This window comes from Syngnathoides biaculeatus, chromosome 17 (assembly GCF_019802595.1).
Source record: "Syngnathoides biaculeatus isolate LvHL_M chromosome 17, ASM1980259v1, whole genome shotgun sequence".
NCBI classification, from domain to species: domain Eukaryota; kingdom Metazoa; phylum Chordata; class Actinopteri; order Syngnathiformes; family Syngnathidae; genus Syngnathoides; species Syngnathoides biaculeatus.
In genome coordinates this window covers 9,336,536-9,353,853 of record NC_084656.1, presented here as the reverse complement: position 1 = coordinate 9,353,853, position 17,318 = coordinate 9,336,536, and the positions used below count along the sequence as shown (strand labels likewise).

The 17,318-nt window shown below is 38.5% G+C and overlaps 1 protein-coding gene across 7 annotated transcripts in view; it reads left to right on the top strand.

Annotated features, from left to right (window-relative positions):
• Window positions 1-17,318, top strand: part of brinp1 (bone morphogenetic protein/retinoic acid inducible neural-specific 1) — a 168,667-nt gene that overhangs the window by 10,796 nt on the left and 140,553 nt on the right. For 2 of the 7 annotated variants that reach the window (XM_061801364.1, XM_061801362.1), the window contains exon 2: window positions 10,416-10,518. The exons of the other annotated variants lie outside the window; for them this stretch is intronic. In XM_061801364.1, coding sequence (XP_061657348.1) covers window positions 10,511-10,518 — 8 coding nt within the window. In that variant the 5' untranslated portion in view covers window positions 10,416-10,510. The remainder of the gene's footprint in view (window positions 1-10,415; window positions 10,519-17,318) is intronic. 7 annotated transcript variants of the gene reach the window in all.

Genomic DNA, 17,318 nt, shown 5'->3' with positions numbered 1-17,318 from the left:
ACACAATTGATACTATTCTTCAGTGAGTGAAGAAACAAGTTACATTATTAATTTAAATTTTATAAATTATACTGACATCAGAAACAATACAGTTTAAACAATATAAAAAGTTTGCTAATATAACAGTTTCGTCAGAGCAGACAAATGTGCTTTGTTCCTGCAATTCCTTGTTAAAGTCGAACAATTAGGTAGTAGTTTTATGTAAAAAAAAAAATGTAATATACACACACATATACTGTACTTTTAAATCGTTAAACATTTAAAAATAGAGTTAACGGGTTTTATAGCCCTGACAAATTATTTCACTTTACATTATGTCTGATTGAATTCACAAAATGAAATTTGGGATTTCCAACATACACTTAACATATATTCCCAACACATTTGTACATTTTTTTAACATATATTTACCATATACTATGAAATACAGTATGTGAATTGGTAGTGACCACATTTTCCACATAGTTCCAAGTTCTAAGACTGGGTTTCCAAGAGTGCATGTTAGGTCTTCCTCCTATGTTCTGAAAACAAGCTTGTTAGGTTAATGGAAGACTAAATTGTCAATAGGTGTGAGTGTGAATGTGAATTCTTGTTTGTCTATGCACCATGCAATTGGTTGGAAATGAGTCCAGGGTGTACCTGGCTCTCGCCCAAAGTCAGCTGGGATTGACTCCAGCTCACACATGACCCTAATGAGGACAAGCAAAATGTGTTCCATCTACATAATTTAAAGCCGAAAAAAAAAGTTGCTTTACTTACAGGAATGGGAGTGAGGTCAGCTGTCAGCATGGTTCTGGGGAAAAAAAAGGATCCTGCATTGAATATTTAGCTCTAGAACTTGAGGCTGAAGCAAGAGAAATGCAATGAATTAAAAATGTGGTGCGGCAAATTTATGAGACACGTCTAGGATTTAATGCAAGATTATAAACATATTTTTAAGTCGCTCTTAAGCTCCTAATTTGAAACGGCCCCCTGCTGAACTCCCTTCTCTGACCATTAACATCTTCTGTGCCAAGGTTAGAATGTCAAACTGGGAATATGATTTGAGACGAATGCTTATTCTTAGTTGTGTCCATTTTTTTTCCTCAGTCCTTTCCTCACCCTCCCCTCAATGCATTGCAGAGCTGGAAGTCTTCTTTAAATCATGTAGTCCGTAGTACCAATGTGTGTTGCTGCAATTTGATCATTCGTACTAAAAATTGGAGTCATCTTTTTGGATTCAGAGTCTCGCCATACAGCTAGTGGCAACTAAGTGTGGGGTTCTGGATAAAGTGACACAAAAATAGCCACCAAAAGGTTAAAATGCAGAGTCATGCATTTGCACAGGCTCTTAGGGAAGTGCAAAAAAAACAACAACTCTTGAATAAATGAACATGTTTCTACAAAACCTCAGCACCGCTACTGTTGCCTCAGCTATTTGAGCCTGCAAAGCATGAAAAAGTTGAAGTAGACATTATCATGCAAATGCAAGCTCTTACTTGATCACTTGCCTTGGTTTCACTTCAAACTACAATAAACCTCCGAAATTCACAGGGGGATAGAGACCAAACCTTGCTGACATTAACGACAACAAGAGCCTCCGGTGGTTGATCCGCCTCACAAAAATGCAAAACTGTTCAAATTGAAAATGTACCACAAACTCTAATCTCCCAAACACTGTTGTTTCAAACTCATTTCACATTACCGTTAAGAATAATTGGAAGAATAATTGGATAATATTTTGATTTTTAATACAAGTAGACACTTGTTCAACAAATTCAAATTTTACTTTTGTTTATGCTGCGTTTAAACAGCATACACTATACAAATATTTTTTAAATAACTCATATTTGAAGAGCTATTTTCAATGTTATTGATGATTTCAAATATTAGGCCAGAATATTGGTACATAAGTGGAAAACACAAAATTCATGGCAGTTCAATGCAAATGTAATTTCATTAATTGCATGGAAAAAATCTTAAACACTAACTTTGATTGATGAACGGCAACTTTGTTCAATAAAAAATAAAACAAAATTCACAGTGAACCTAAAGTTTAAATTTGATTGAGTGTGCTCAAACTATAGCATGATATTCTGAACAATTTACAACGTATACGTGTAATTTAGCTATGCAAACTCGAAATACATTAATTAAAAAACGCCCATTTTTTGAATTATGCAAATTTCTGCATTAATCTTTTCCGATTTAAATTCTGCCACAGCTTTGTTGACAGAACCCATTGACCAAGCAAATGGTTGACCACTGAAATACACTTCTGCATAAATGGTAAAGACAAAAGTGCAGAATGGTTAAGATATGAACAGTTCGATTAAAAAAAAGCATGTAAATTGCACTATTCACATGTAACCCCAACCCTTTAAGCTCTGCAGTTGCAAGAGTATGGATGATACTCACTTTTCATTAAACACAGAACACTCTTGTCTTTACACAATCATAATAAAGGTAACGAGATGCAATAGTTCTGAAACTTTCACAAATTCATTCAAACATACAAATAACAGCATTTATAGTATTTTGTTGTATGCTATTTTGTCAATGCAAAATAGCTCTCACAGATTTTTCTAGTGTATAGCAACAAGATAATGACGCTCCATCCAGTGACATAGAAGGGCGGAAAACAACCCCCCCCCCCAAAAAAAGGAACTCTGCAGCCACTACCAGGCATTTGTATTCATTTTTATGGAAAAGACAAGCTCAAGCTATCGAAGAGAAATGTTAAAAACCCTGTGCTCCATATCATGAAATTTCATTGGGGAGAAACAAGGGCGTTTTGAAAAATATGACTTTGCTTTGGAAAAAAAGTATACTATCACCTTTTGAATGATAACAATTGAAAAATATTCAAACGCTCGTATCTGTCAAATTAACAGCTTTTAAAATTGAAATTCACTGGGGGTATGTCTTTAGCGTTGTGGATCAAATACCCAGAGAAAACATGCAAACGCCATATTGGAAGGCCGTAGTCGAGCTTCAAACCCTCAACGAGTAGGGCACTGTCCTGGCCAGGTAGAGTCCAAAAGAGCCTAAATGGAGGATGAAAACTCATACAAGAGGCAGTTTCTTTGTTGAAAGCCTCTTACACGGGGTTGTACGGTGCAAGCACAGACCGGCTCATGCTGTCGGACATCACTCAATTCGGGGCTGTTAAGGCCACTAAAAGTCAATGGCAGCGACTCACTCTTGCCAATGCATCGTTCACGTGTAGCACATAGCATAAAGATAAAAAAAAAAAACGAAAGGACAGCAATGCTTTGTTGTGCAGCCTCTTCGGGTTATACAATACTGTCAGAATGTCGAGGCGGGAGCTGTACTGAGTGTTCAGAGCCGTGTAGTATCTGGGAGATTTGTTGCAGAGCGAGCTCCTTTTTGTGAGCGGCGGCCTGGCTCAGGAACGGCGAGGTCGCACTTCAAAAGAGTCGGCAGTTGGAAGGTGAATAAAAGCCAGTCAATTGGCCCAGAATTCCCTCAACTAAACTGCAATATCAGCACTGCCAAGGAAGCAGCCGGCTAGGACCATTTTCAGCTTAAATCACTCGGCCCTGCACGTTGACATGGAGGCCAGGCGGACAGAGAGAAAGGAGGAAGTAGGCTGGTTTTATCAGTAATTATAGGAATGCTATTTTCTCCCGTCAGGAAGGAGAGTAGCCATTTGTTAATCTTGACACATGGTCATCATGTAGCACTCCTATTACATGTCCAAGGTGTTTGAATTGTATTTCGGGGGAAATTAGGGTGACAGAGATGAAGAGTGTTGGGGGATACGTGAACCTGAGGGGGAAATGAAAGTTGACAAAGGATAAAAGTTTAATGCCTTTGTATGACATCAAAACCCCTACTGAGTTTGTGTAATAATTTTTTAAGGGGAGCAGTCGGCCGCATTCATTTGAAAATCCCAAAACTGGCCAATGAACAACTGGACACAAATAAAATGATAAATGTAGGCCAGCCTTTCCCCCATCGAAATAAATAAAATAGAATCTTAATAAAATGCAAACTATGAATTTTAACTCAACCTTTAAAGGGTTAACTGCTGTACTCATATGAATGACGTTGCTAACCAAAAAGGCAGCACCAATATTAACGTTCTAATATTCTGACGTGATCATTCTGAAATCATGCATGTCCAAGTGTAAACTTCTAAATGTTGCTATAAAGTATCTGCACATTTGAAAGAAATTGTCTGCACAGTATTAAAGAAGATCTTTCGTTATGCAAGTCTGACACGCTTAAGCCTCGATTAGCATTCCGGCAGACTCTGACATGCCCAGGTTTAGACTTACTGCATGTTGTAAACAGGTTTCCGGAGCAGTATTAAAGACCATGTTACATTAAGTAAAGACTTGTTGTGCCCCATTTCTCTGCATTTGTCCATAACAGTCCTTCTAATTCCACTTTCAACTCCACTTTGACTTGGCACAAAGTGTAATATGCTGGTAACATTGCTCAGTGTTGCTTGCAAAGTGTCTATTTCTCGTGTGGAAACATGAAACATTTTTCGTGACATGAAATTGCGAGGCTTTCATGTTTCACCCCCATGGGCTGACTTTGAACAATAATAAAACACAATCAAGACAAAAATGAATTGTGTTTTGCTTTTGGGATGTTTGCGCATCGCAAATCAACGGCTGGCAATAAAGTCAAGATTGTTGTGTGGTGTTCCGATATATCTTTTGATTTCAACTAGGCAAGGAACTTGAGCACTTTTCTCACAAAAAAAAAAAATAATTCAAGTTGTTGAATTTGAATAGAACCTTTAGCACACCCTGTCAGTCTTCTTCTCCTAATTTTAGCATATAACACAAATGGAGTCTTTTCAATCATCTTATATTTTGTTTGTTCCTTGGAGAAAAGAGGAGACAGACACATAGACTCGTAGTGTCAGAACTAAGAATAAAGATACACAAATCAACCCATTTTTGTGTGTGCGTGTTTTTAGCACACAAACCCCACACAAGCACCCAAGCGTTTCTGAATCAGACGGTAGAAATTGTTTGTATTTCTGTCAGATTTCAGTTTGACTGCTGACTTGGTAATGATGTGTACTTGACAACATTAAAAAAAGCTAACATTTAACGAGCTATTTGTGTAATTGTCAAACAATATTATATATTGTTTCCAAAGATGTCAGTTGACATTCATCTTTTAAATATTTGCATTTACAAAGATAATAATGCTCAATGGTGTAATATTGCAATGCATCAGGTATATATTACCAATATTTTGGTTATGGTACTCAGGAAACAAATGACAAAACATTAGGAACACCCATAAATCCCCATTCCCCATCAGGTAACAATAATAACTGTAATTGTATAACCGGTTTATTGATGCGATTGTTGACACATTATAAAATGCTGATAATATGAGCCCATTTAAACTTTGCTAAAATTAAGGTCTAATGAACACTTTCCCCAAATCTGCCGCAGAGTATAGAATTTGATTGCTTATTTATTCTGTTTTAGTATTGGAATTGGTGTGAACTGCATGTTTCAATTATGTGAGTTCACTAATCATGTATGGATGCATACACACTGTATACATGCTATAGATGTACAGTATAGATTCCAAACAATCAATTCTTTGAGAGCAGCCAGTGCACATTAACATGCAACCACAAGGAGCTCAAGCGCATTATATTCCCACAGTTGCTGTGAGTGCAGCCTGTGCCGATGGAGCCACAATTGTTTGTGGTAATGACAACGAAAAAAGGGTCCAGGTGAAGCTTAGCTGTGCTGTATCGTGTATCGTGTTCCCGCAAGGTGCACACTCAGCATGCCTCCACGTCTCACATGTAGGGCACAGAAAAGGCAACACAGCACATTCGAGCTGTCGTTAGCTGAATGGAAAAAAAATGCAGTTTGCTGCACAACAATCTTCATCGCGTTCAGGCTTAAAATAAAATCAGTCAGGACGAGCCTTTCAAAATTACAGGGATGTTCATGAAACACTAACTTGACTTCACATCACAAAAAAAAGAAAAAAAAATCACAAAAAAATGGAGTGCATTTATTAAAAAGAATGGCCTGTTCATAGAAAGGAATACAAATGGAGATTTAAGTACAATAAACAGCCGCTGAGCAAAGGCGTTGAGTGTCTGTGTGGTTGGGGTGAAGGCCTGCAGCATATAGTGGAAAAAAAATTAATTGAAATCCCGTCACTATAAATGTTGTCTAGATTAATAAAGTGTAACAATACCACACACTATGGTCTCATATTATTTCAAACTCAGTTTTAATCAAATTAAAGGGATTGGACAACAGATTATTTTCTTTAAATTGTATTTAAAAATTGCATGTGGCAAACACACAGCAACATAGAAGTCTATCGCGCACATTATGGAGAGAGGAAGAACTATAATCAATTTGTGTACTTTGACTTTTAAGTAATTGTATTTCTGAGTACAACCTTTCACGTGAGCCCCGTAACATCCCAGGAATCGGGCGGAATTTGTCAAATTTTTCTGCTTCAATTGGAGTCACCAAAGGTGTGATTGTAGGATGGTTCTCAAAGATCCTGAGTTGATTTTCTTGTGGTGTGGGGTGTGATCAGAGTGAAATTTTCCCCACAATTGCTTGGTTGACAAATATAGATATTAAGCCTGTTCAATAATTACTATCACAAATCCTTGTATGTTCAACAAAGTTGGGGCCACACTATGTGATTATAACATGAAACGTTATCGATAGTCAATTAAGAAGTGTGCGGTTTTGGTGGACACAAATCGGGAAGCAAGTGTTTGTGTTGAGTGCTTGTGTTACATTTTACAAGACCACCACAAAACAGAGGTGAGTTTGCAATGGCATTGTTGTTACACAATACAAGCTAACAGTTGGTGAGGAGAATCACGATTGTTGATGATGCTATCGATATGTGTTTGGTGTCCTGTGTTGTGTACTAAGAACATGCTTGGCAATTTTCTTTGTGGCTGGTCTCTCATGTTTAAAAATAATCGGTTAGGATGTTAAAAACATACATTTGTAACCTGCAATTTAAAGTTATTTGGTTACCGACCCACTAGTCTCCCCTTCCTCATCACTGGAACTTCATCGATCTGAATTCTCGTAAATTTTTTGGATCTCTCTAATGATGACAGTTTGAATAGACGTACATCTAAATTAATCTTGTATTCATGTACAGGATAACTTCAATTTACAGAGGTCGTTATATACGTCGGTTCCAGCTCATAATGGGTATGTAATGAACTAATTTGCGCAGAAGCATAAGAATACAAAATCTTTCAATCCGGTACTGCCATTCTACCTGCTTTTGCATTCGATTCAATGGTTCCATAGTTTGGTTATTTAGATCACCATAGAGTAATTCTCAAATATGTGCTTACTATATAATTGTCATTTTCATTTAAAAAAAAATGCCTTGATTTTTGTCATACTAGTGTCAGACATGGCACCTCTGACAGCTACATTTGCTGGATCCAGTTTTGAATTTGCTTTCTGGTAAAGACTGCCCCCTTTCCTCTGCTTGGTTGTCTCTGTGTTAAAAAGTCACTTGTGAGCACACGTTGTGTTGACAGCGCTTGGTCAGGAGCAGAAAGATAGGAGGAGATGAGCGCTAGTGACGCATTTAGGCTTGAGAAATTCGCATGACCCGATTTCAAGCCTTTTGGCAGAAAAACTTCTGAAATCAGGGCCACACAGACAGGTTTTACATGTTTACTCAGGCATCATAGAGAGGATATTACATCCCCAACAACACAAAAAGTTGGACTGGCAAGATACAGGGCCTTTATTGCATTGGAATATTTGTATCCTTTTAAATGTTTTACTCTAATTAGAACTTAACTTGTGCTGTAGTGTAGGTTAGTCATGACATAGTACTTCGACTTGTGTAAAAATTTAGTTACGCTGCTATAGGAACGAACTCAGTGGTGAATCAAGAACTCCATGAAAATAAATTTGTTCTTCTGACACGTCCAGTGAGCCGTGTAATTTGGCAGCGGAATGATAAGGAGTTGAGACTTTTTCCAGTTTACTTTAAAGAGCTTATATATAAATAACGCTCTTTTTAAATGGCACTGGAATGGAACTGGAAGTTTGTCACAAGTCATTCAGTCTGCCTTCAGTCAAGCATTTCAGTGACTTTGGAAATTTTCGGGGAATCACATTGTTGTTCATTGCGAGGGTGGACGTACATTTTCAACACTTGGGCACTGTCATTTCGCGGCGACATGGCGGCTAGCACTTGCTTCCATGTCCATCTTGGAAAGGAATGCGGTGATAAATTAAACCACGAGCCTTCTTGCAAAAGCCTTTGAGCTGGGGAAAAAAAAAAAGGGAAAGCCTGAAGGAAGGGTGGGTAGTGAGTAGTGGGGGGGGGTGATACTGTGGCATTCGGAGAATTTCAAAGGGAGGAGGTCAAGACTACTCTATTTCCAATCTTTCCACACTGAATGGCTGCTCTAACCTGTATCAAGAGGGCATTTCTTGCTAACGGTAACTTCACAAGGAAGAGCAGGTGCAGTAGGGTGCAGAAATAAGGGACTTGTTCATGGTATATGGCTCCACGCAGTCTAGATCTACGTGCCTATTTCCACCTTGTCCAATTTCTCCAAGACTCAATAGAGAATGGAGTGCACATTTGCTGAGCTCATGTATAGTGACGCGGCAGATGGTTTGTTTGCGTTACCATCTGGGGACGAGACAATGGAAGCAGCTCGGAAAAAGGTTGTGTCCCATCTATCACATCGATTTTGCAGTCAAGTTGAGTAGTAAACTGCTTACAGTGAGTCAGCGTCTCTTGTTATATGTGGACAAATCTTTCTATCAGGAAGAATCCTTATAGTGCTCTGCTCTAGTTCCAATAGAAATGCAGCGGCAGCATGCCTGTCTATTTGCTGTTAGGTTGAAAAAGGATTCAGACCGGAGCCAAATTTAAAAATACATTTAATTTGACTTGATGTTGAAGAAATCACCTTATTAATCATTTTCATTGTTTGTTTTTTCTACATTTTTGGAAATTATTCATATCCAGGACAACTTTACTCTTCTATAGCATTTTAATAAGCTAAATTTACATACATATTATTTCTTGTATGTACGATTGGGACGAATAATTTTCATCTATTAATACAGGGAGACTAAAATACAATAAAACTACTTATACTTTGAGGATGGCTATCAAGCATATGATGGAATGGAAACAAGAAAGCGGCATTTTTGTCTGTACAAAAAAAATGCTAAAGGAAAAAAAAGATTGTTCAAAAGATGATGTCTTGAGTTATGTTTCCCACGGTAGCTCTTCAACTTCCAAGCTTCGTTAAACTTTAACCCATAATTTGGATCAGATTAATGAATAATTTTGGGCTTGAGTATACGATCATATTTTTTTGTACCACAATCTTTACCATGCCCACAATTTAGTTTTTAAAGCAATTACTTTATACAGAGGTGGAGCGTAACCAGGTACTTTTACTCTATTATAATTATTTAAGTAAACTAAGTAGCTTTTAGGATAAATTGCACTTGTTAAGAGTATTTTTAATGGAACATTTATTTTACCTTTGCTTGAGCAATTTTGTTTCGAGTAAACACTTCCGTTATTTGCATTGTTACCCTTACGATGAGCTACGTTTTGCCTGGTATTTCTATTTTTTATCTTCCCTTATTTCATATAGTTTGCACATTCTATTTTCGTCTGCCAGAAAGATGTCCTCTTTATTTTGATGTAAAGTATCTATGGTGTGTGTTCACCAATCCAATGTTACTTCTCGTGACGTTTGATTGTATTTCTCCCATGAAATTAGCTTGATCACACACAGCCTGCACAATGCCACCTACAAGTAAAGTTCTCAAAAAACTAAGACGCAAAGCATGCCAGGAATATTTATTTTCTTTACAGACAGCCGGCTGCCATCTTACCTGAGATCCAAATGAGGATAGGATGTATAGAAAATGGATTCATGGACTAGGATAAAGAACATCTATGTCATGCACTGTCTGTCATTGTGTTTCTGCATGAAAATGTTTGCTATTCAGGCGACAAGAACTCCACTCTGCACTTGAGAAACATGCGAGAGGCTGTCATTGAGTGCATTTGCAAGACTTAATACTGTCTGGAATAGTACTAGATTGGAGCAAATTGCTGTTCATCCAACCCACTCAAATCTGTTAAAGTTTTTGGTTTCTCACTGTATAAAAGGTTGTGTGCAATCAAAAGGAGCAGGGAGAAAAGCAGTCCACAGTTTATCCACAGCACTGAAGATAAGAGCTTCCCCTTTTTTTGTTTTTTTTTAAGCAAAGAAACATATGTAACCCTTGTTGCATTAGTTTATTTGATGAAAAATGTTCAAAAGTGATGTTGTTGGGAAATATTTGAATTTTCAAATTTCTAATATTGCTATATACTTTATGTACAGTATCCATCTATCCATTTTTGCCGCCGCTTATCCTCACCAGGGTCGCTGTGGTGCTGGAGCCTCTTCCTGCAATCTTCGGGTGAGAGCCCGGGTACACCCTGAACTGGTCACCAGCCCATCGTCTGCATCTCAGGAATGCATGAGTAATTTCAATTCACATTTCACGTTTACTAGTGGGGGGCACGGTGGTTCAGCTGGAAAGCGTTGGCCTCACAGTTCTGAGGACTCAGGTTCAATCCCAGCCCTCCCTGTGTGGAGTTTGCATGTTCTCCCCGTGCCTGGGTGGGTTTTTTCCGGGCACTTCGGTTTCCTCCCACATCCCAAAATCATGCAACATTAATTGGACTCTCTACATTGTGCCTAGTTTGTGATTTGTGAGTGCGGCTGTTTGTTTCTATGTGCCCTGGGATTGGCTGGCAACCTGTTCAAGGTGTACCCCGCCTCCTGCCCGTTGACAGGTGGGATAGGCTCCAGCACTCCTGTGACCCTTTTCAGGATAAGCGGCTAAGTAAATGGATGGATGGATGGATAGATGGAAAAATTTACATTTACTCATGCACTATAAAGCAAATATTACATTCCGGGTTACTATAAAAAGTTGGGTTGGCAAAATACAGGACCTTTAAAAGACTACTCACATTTGAATGAAATTCTTGGCCTACTCTACTCACCTCTGGTTTAAAGCTTGGCAAGTCAGCTCAAATACTGTTACTGTATTCTCTCTCCAGTGTGTTTTCGCTTGATAAAAGGTTAGCTTTCAGTCCGAATCACCAAATGTCCTGACAAACAATTTAGTTTTGTAATTCCGTTCACTGCTTAGGGCCATTTCATTGAAAAATTGGGAGAGGGAAAAACATGACCTGTATTTATAATTAGACCGCTGCATTGCTCTCATTATGAGGCAGATCTTCCCTCCACTCATTCTGAGCTTTTCAATGGAAAGTCTGCCGTTGTTGTGGTGTGCAGGGAAATCAATTCGAACAGCATATTTAAATATATTTTTTAGACATCATATTTAGTTTTTGTTGCCGTATATTTGTCAACCCATTAGTTGCACTTAGCAAGCAAATGTATTTGTAAAGAGCATTTCATACACTAGGTAACTGAATGTGCTTTACATGATTAAAAGCATTTGAATACGAAGAAATCAAACATTTAAAACAGGGATAAAATCGAATGACAAAAAATGAAAAATAAAAGGACAATTAAAACAGTGTGCAGTGCAAGAAATATAATTAAAAAGTGGAAATACTCAAAGCATGAGGGAAAAAAAAGTTTTTAACCTAGATTGAAAAATATTCACACTTGGGGGTGATGTCACCTCTATTGGCAATCTATTCCATTTGGGTGTAGCATAATAGCTAAATTCTGTTTCACCATGCTTGCTTTCGAGCCAGACTCCGTGAAGGCAGTTGAGAAGAAAATAGGAGGAATCCAAATCATTCTGAATCACAAACAAAATTTTAATCAGTAATTGCAATATTTGTTAGCTGCAGTTAAAATGGGTACTAAAAACATAGCTTTAATGCAAAATGTGTGTTGTAGTACAGTGCGAGGGTACCTAGATGATTGACCTAGAAAATCTTTACTGATTAAAGAATGCCTCACTGGGATTAAATGGAATGGGAAGGAAAGAAAATACATCTTTTCTCATAGGAATATTCTACTTGTCAGTAGAGTAGAGCTACAAAGGAATTGTGTGTACTCTGGGGAAAATGTATGTGTTTTAGGTGCACTGAGGACAAACCCTCAAAAGCCAGTCCCCAAGTGCCCACACGGAAAGTTGTATAAATTTGCTGCTAATATCAATTTCATCAATCAACACAAAATTTTGTCCATATGTCTATCTGAATATATGACACACAAAAAGCTTCAAAGAATAATGCCTGGATTGAATGTGGACATTTTGGTTTGAAGCAGCCATTTTTGTCAAATTCTACAGGCTTGTACCCTTGCCAATTCCATCCATCCATCCATTTCCCACACCATTTACCCTCACCAGGGTTGTGGGCAAGCTGGAGTCTACAGTATATCAGGTGACTCTGAATACCTTGAACCCGTTACGAGTCAATCACAGGGTGCATACAAACACTCATTCACACTAACCCTAACCCTTTATTGTGGGTGGAGAATTGCATCAATGTTTGTGCATGTTGAGGATTTACTATTAAAAACCGAGTTAGAAGGCCTTTGGAGGTTTTTTCCATTCCACGCTTGTGAATTTGGAGATGGTAGTGGAACATTACCAGTGTAAGTAGCTACATAAGATCAAATAAAGCCTTGTTTTGGTTTACACTTCGTGAAGCAGCATGTGGCTCATTGCCCACGGTTCTTATCAGCACTTTTCAAAATAACTGCAAATAATTGTATGTTTGTGATCACAAGGAAGCTTCATTTAAATTTAGTTTCATATAAATGTGACAGCAACTGTCCTGTTAGCCAAAATAGCTCATTTATATTTGTGTGTATCTGCTCTGTACAATTACTGCATATTTACAGTCTCTCAAAGAATTAACTAGAAAGACAGAACTGTAATAAACAAGGTTATCGGAAATATTGCCACAGCACAGATGTGCTGTTTTCATTGGACAAGTGATTGGGGAGTGCTAACTTGTGGTGTCATATTTAAAAAAAAAAAAAAAAAACTGTTTTTCATTCGCATTAGTTTTTATCTGATTTAAAAAGATTTGGCTCATCTGGAATTATTCACACATTGAGCATTTTCGAACTCTATTTAAAGGTCCCATGCAATCAAAACCCAAATTTGTTGGATTGCTTTTTAGATAATATTGTTGAAAGTGTGTCTTTGATATGGTTTAAATTGGACAACTATGCAGTTTGTCGGTTGAAAGCAAGAGCCTTTGAACACTGAAACAGTTGCAAACGACCGGATTACATTTTTGTTTTTTGATCATGTGGGTACTTATTCAAGTATCCACCCACTTTGTGGCTTTTACCCACCTACTTAGCTCAGCTGAACAGCAACCTGGCATTTCCAGATTTTATGCGATCCTGTCTCAGCTGCCGCCAAGGTTTACAAATGCAGTCTCTAAAGAAGACATACAGTATGTTGTGTTTTACAACAGTACTTAACCATATTTATCATTTAAAATGTAGCTGTGGATGAAATTGTGAATTTGTGGTCTATATCACCAAAGTGTGTGAAAAATGAATGTCGCGTCACATCGTACTTACAAGTGAATGGGACCCCAAGATAAGCCTATGTTCAAAATATCCCCGTTGTTTAATTTTTACCCACTTCCCTCTTTCAGCTCAAGTTTGCAATTAGTGGACCAACAATCTAATGTTTGGTGAATTCTGCTTCATAATGAAAGACCCCAAACAACATGTTGCTCTGATCGCTTGGTCACCACTAGTCACAAGACAACATGATGTCCCCAAGGACAAATCAGAACAAAGCGGTTATCCAAATGTAGATAATCATAACAGTGATCCAATGAGAGTCCAGCTTATTTACACATTGAATATTAATGAGAAAATCTCCCGTCTCATTTGTCAAGCATAAGCGACCAAAGAGAATAGCTTGAAAAAGGTCGTTCTGGGCATTTCTAACACAAATTATCCTGGAAACTTGATAGAAGGACATCAAAGATTATGGAAAAAAAAAGATGGCATAAGACCTTTCAGGTAATTGTTACATTCTCATGCAATTTTTTTCATGATCAGTTGTGATTTCACCATATTCCTGTTAATTACTATATCTTTGTATGGAGAATACCGTATTTTCCGCACTATAAGGCGCATCGCATTATAAGGTGTGCCTTCAATGAATGGCCCATTTTAATACTTTTTTTCATATGTAAAGCGTACCGCATTATAAGGTGCGCCTTCAATGAATGGCCCACTTTAAGACTTTTTTTCATATATAAAGCATACCGGATTATAAGGCGCACCGCATTATAAGGCACATAGAATAGACGTTACAGTAGAGGCTGGGGTTACGTTATGTATCCATTAGATGGAGTTGCACTAAAGGCTCAATATTGATCCATATATAAGGCGCACCATCATCTTTTGAGAAAATTAAAGGCTTTTAGGTGTGCATTATTGTGCAGAATATACTTATTCATGTTTTGGGTGGCACAATTGCGCAGTTTTAGAGCGTTGGCCTCACAGTTCTGCGGACTGGGGTTCAAATCACCTCCCCGGTCTCCCTGTGCCTGCATGGTTTTCTCATGGCACTCCGGTTTCCTCCCACATCCCAAAAAACATGCATTAATTGTAGACTGTAAATTCCCCAAAGTGTCATTTGTGAGTGCAACTCTTCTTTCTCTCCATGTCTTCTTTGGTGTTGTAATATTATGGCACCCACTGCTTGTTTAACATACTTGGCCAAAAAATATGATTCTGATGACTGTTTAGTCCCATGGAAGGCTTACAATATTGAAACTTGGGCAGCCCTAATAGAGAGGCATCAAATGTTGGATGTCCTCTATTTGTTTACTGTGCCCTTCTTGTTCTGGTTAAAGTCATTGGCGGGCAACAGTGTTGAGCTGCTGTGAAGTCGCAGTATTTAATGGGGCTGACACAGCACATCTGTGTGATTGCACTGAGAGATTGTTTATGCAAGTTGGCAGAGCATAGGAGGTGCTTTTTGTGATTGCGATTGAGCCAGGCATTGTACAAAGCAGCCTTTACTATATTGATATTGGTGATACAACGCACTGGTAATATAACCCCGTTTCATTTTACAATTCTTACTCTGAAAGGAGTAGAGATGGGAGACACTTGGAAGGTACCATCTGCCGTGCGTCTCAGCAGATTTACCAGACTTAAGGAATCTGCAGAGTCTCTTCGCTTGTTCTGATTCGCTCTCGTTTCTGGAAAATGTATGACTTTGAATTCAGGAACAGTGGGAGCAGGCAGGACCCCGGCTTAACACTTCATTTCCTCCCCTCGCTCAGGAAACCATCATCCCCCAAGTCTCCTCATTAGTTATTCGTCAGGCTGGCAAATTGTAGAGTAAACAGCAAATTGGCAAAAAATGAGGTCGCTAGATTCAGGGATGGCACCTCATCAGAGTGAGTGCAAAAATAAACCCGCTGCAGCTGGACAAAAGCTTCTCTGCGCATTATGCGACCGGTCGCCTCCCTCGAGAGGGCAGCAGCTGTTCTCCATTTTCTTCTCCATTTTTTTCATTACATATATTTCCTTGTGATATATGAACATCTGTCGGTAAAAGGGGGAAGAGATGAGTTGAGAGGGGAAAAGACATGATTCTGTTCAAGCGTCATGTTCTGATAAAACCCCAGGAATGAGAAAATGACTCGTATTTTTTCCTTCTTTCGGATACCGGGATAGAAATAAGAAAAACATGGCCTCTGCCTGATAAGGTGAGGCTCTTATTTTTCTTTTTGCATACATCTTCCCTCACTTCAACTGCAATCTTCACAGTCGAAGCGCAACACTTTCATCACAGTCGAGAAGGCGACACCTGCAGTGAGACATGAATACATTATAACACAAGCGAAGGGTGACGGATCAGTCGCAGTGGGGAGATACCTTGGAAACGGGTGTCTTAATTCGTCAAGTAATGACAATGGTAAAGTATTAATGGGAGCTGAGGTGAGCAGAGTCTCTATTGGGACCCATTTGATACATGCTGGAAGTATTTACCTGATGCAGATAAACTGTGCAATAGTCATGTATTTTCCCTCTGAATGTTCTGAACTCTGGTTTCCTTGCCCTAGCAGGGATGGAGCTCAACTTCCCATAGCCAATGTTGGGGGTTACATGCAGTCTGACAATGGGACTGAATTTAACATTTTTAGTACACTATTTCCAAAGTCAGTAAAGGCTGGACTATGAAATTTATTTGAAAGATTAATTGAATTGAATTTCCTTCACCAATCTGCTGAAAAATTGGTTGCAGCTAATGTTTTTAAATGTTAAACCACTTTAATACTTCTCCTCGCAAATGCTTATCTGTGTGGTCAACACTAAGTTCTGACAAGCCAAAGACTCTTTCATTGTGATGTGAAACAGAATGAGAGCCGATCCCATATATGCGCACCCTGTTTTCTGGATTCAGCAAAACAGGTCGAAGGACTTCGTCCCGGTTGGGTTGAATGGTGCAGAGGGCTGGGAGTTGCCAGTGTGGAGTTTGCGTGTTCTTCCCATGCCTGTGTGGGTTTTCTCTGGGTGCACCAGTTTCCTCCCACATCCGCAAAATATGCATGGATGGTCAAACCCTAAATTACCCGCAGGTGTTAATATGCTTGTGAATCGTTTATTGTCCACATGTCCCCTGTGATTGACTGGCAACCAGTTCAAGGTGTACCCCGCCTATCATCCAGAGTCAGGTCAGATAACCTCCAGCAGCATCCCAGTGACCCTTGTGAGGATAAGTGGTAGGGAAAAGGGATTGATGTAAGGATGATATGATTTGATCACAGTAAACCCCCACTATATTTTTCATGGTCTTTTTATTTCATTTTATTTTTTTAATTGTGTGTGAGAGAGAGAGAGAGAGAGAGAGAGAGAGAGAGAGAGAGAGAGAGAAAGAAAGAGAGAGAGAGAGAGAGAGAGAATTTCTTTTGCAGACATATTTTTGCCTTGAACATATTGATAAGGAACTATAGCTTGTTACTATTTCTAGTTGTGTGTAAGTTTAACTTAAATGAACACCATAATTCTATAGATACATGTATACTGTCATCCAGATACTATAAATAGACATTGGGGGTAGCTGTCCTTACCTGCTTGAAGAAATATATCATGTTCTAGTGACATAATTTTGCTCAAATTATGTAATATTCTCATTTTTTACTTGTTTTTATTTTTTTTTACATCCATCTTTTGCAGTGTAGGACTGTAATGTACCCTGTCTTTGCTCATGCTTTCCCTTGGTGCACACCTTTTGGGTCAGTGGGTTAGCTTACATAGATAACATCGCTTGACATTTACATGCGTGAGCATGGTG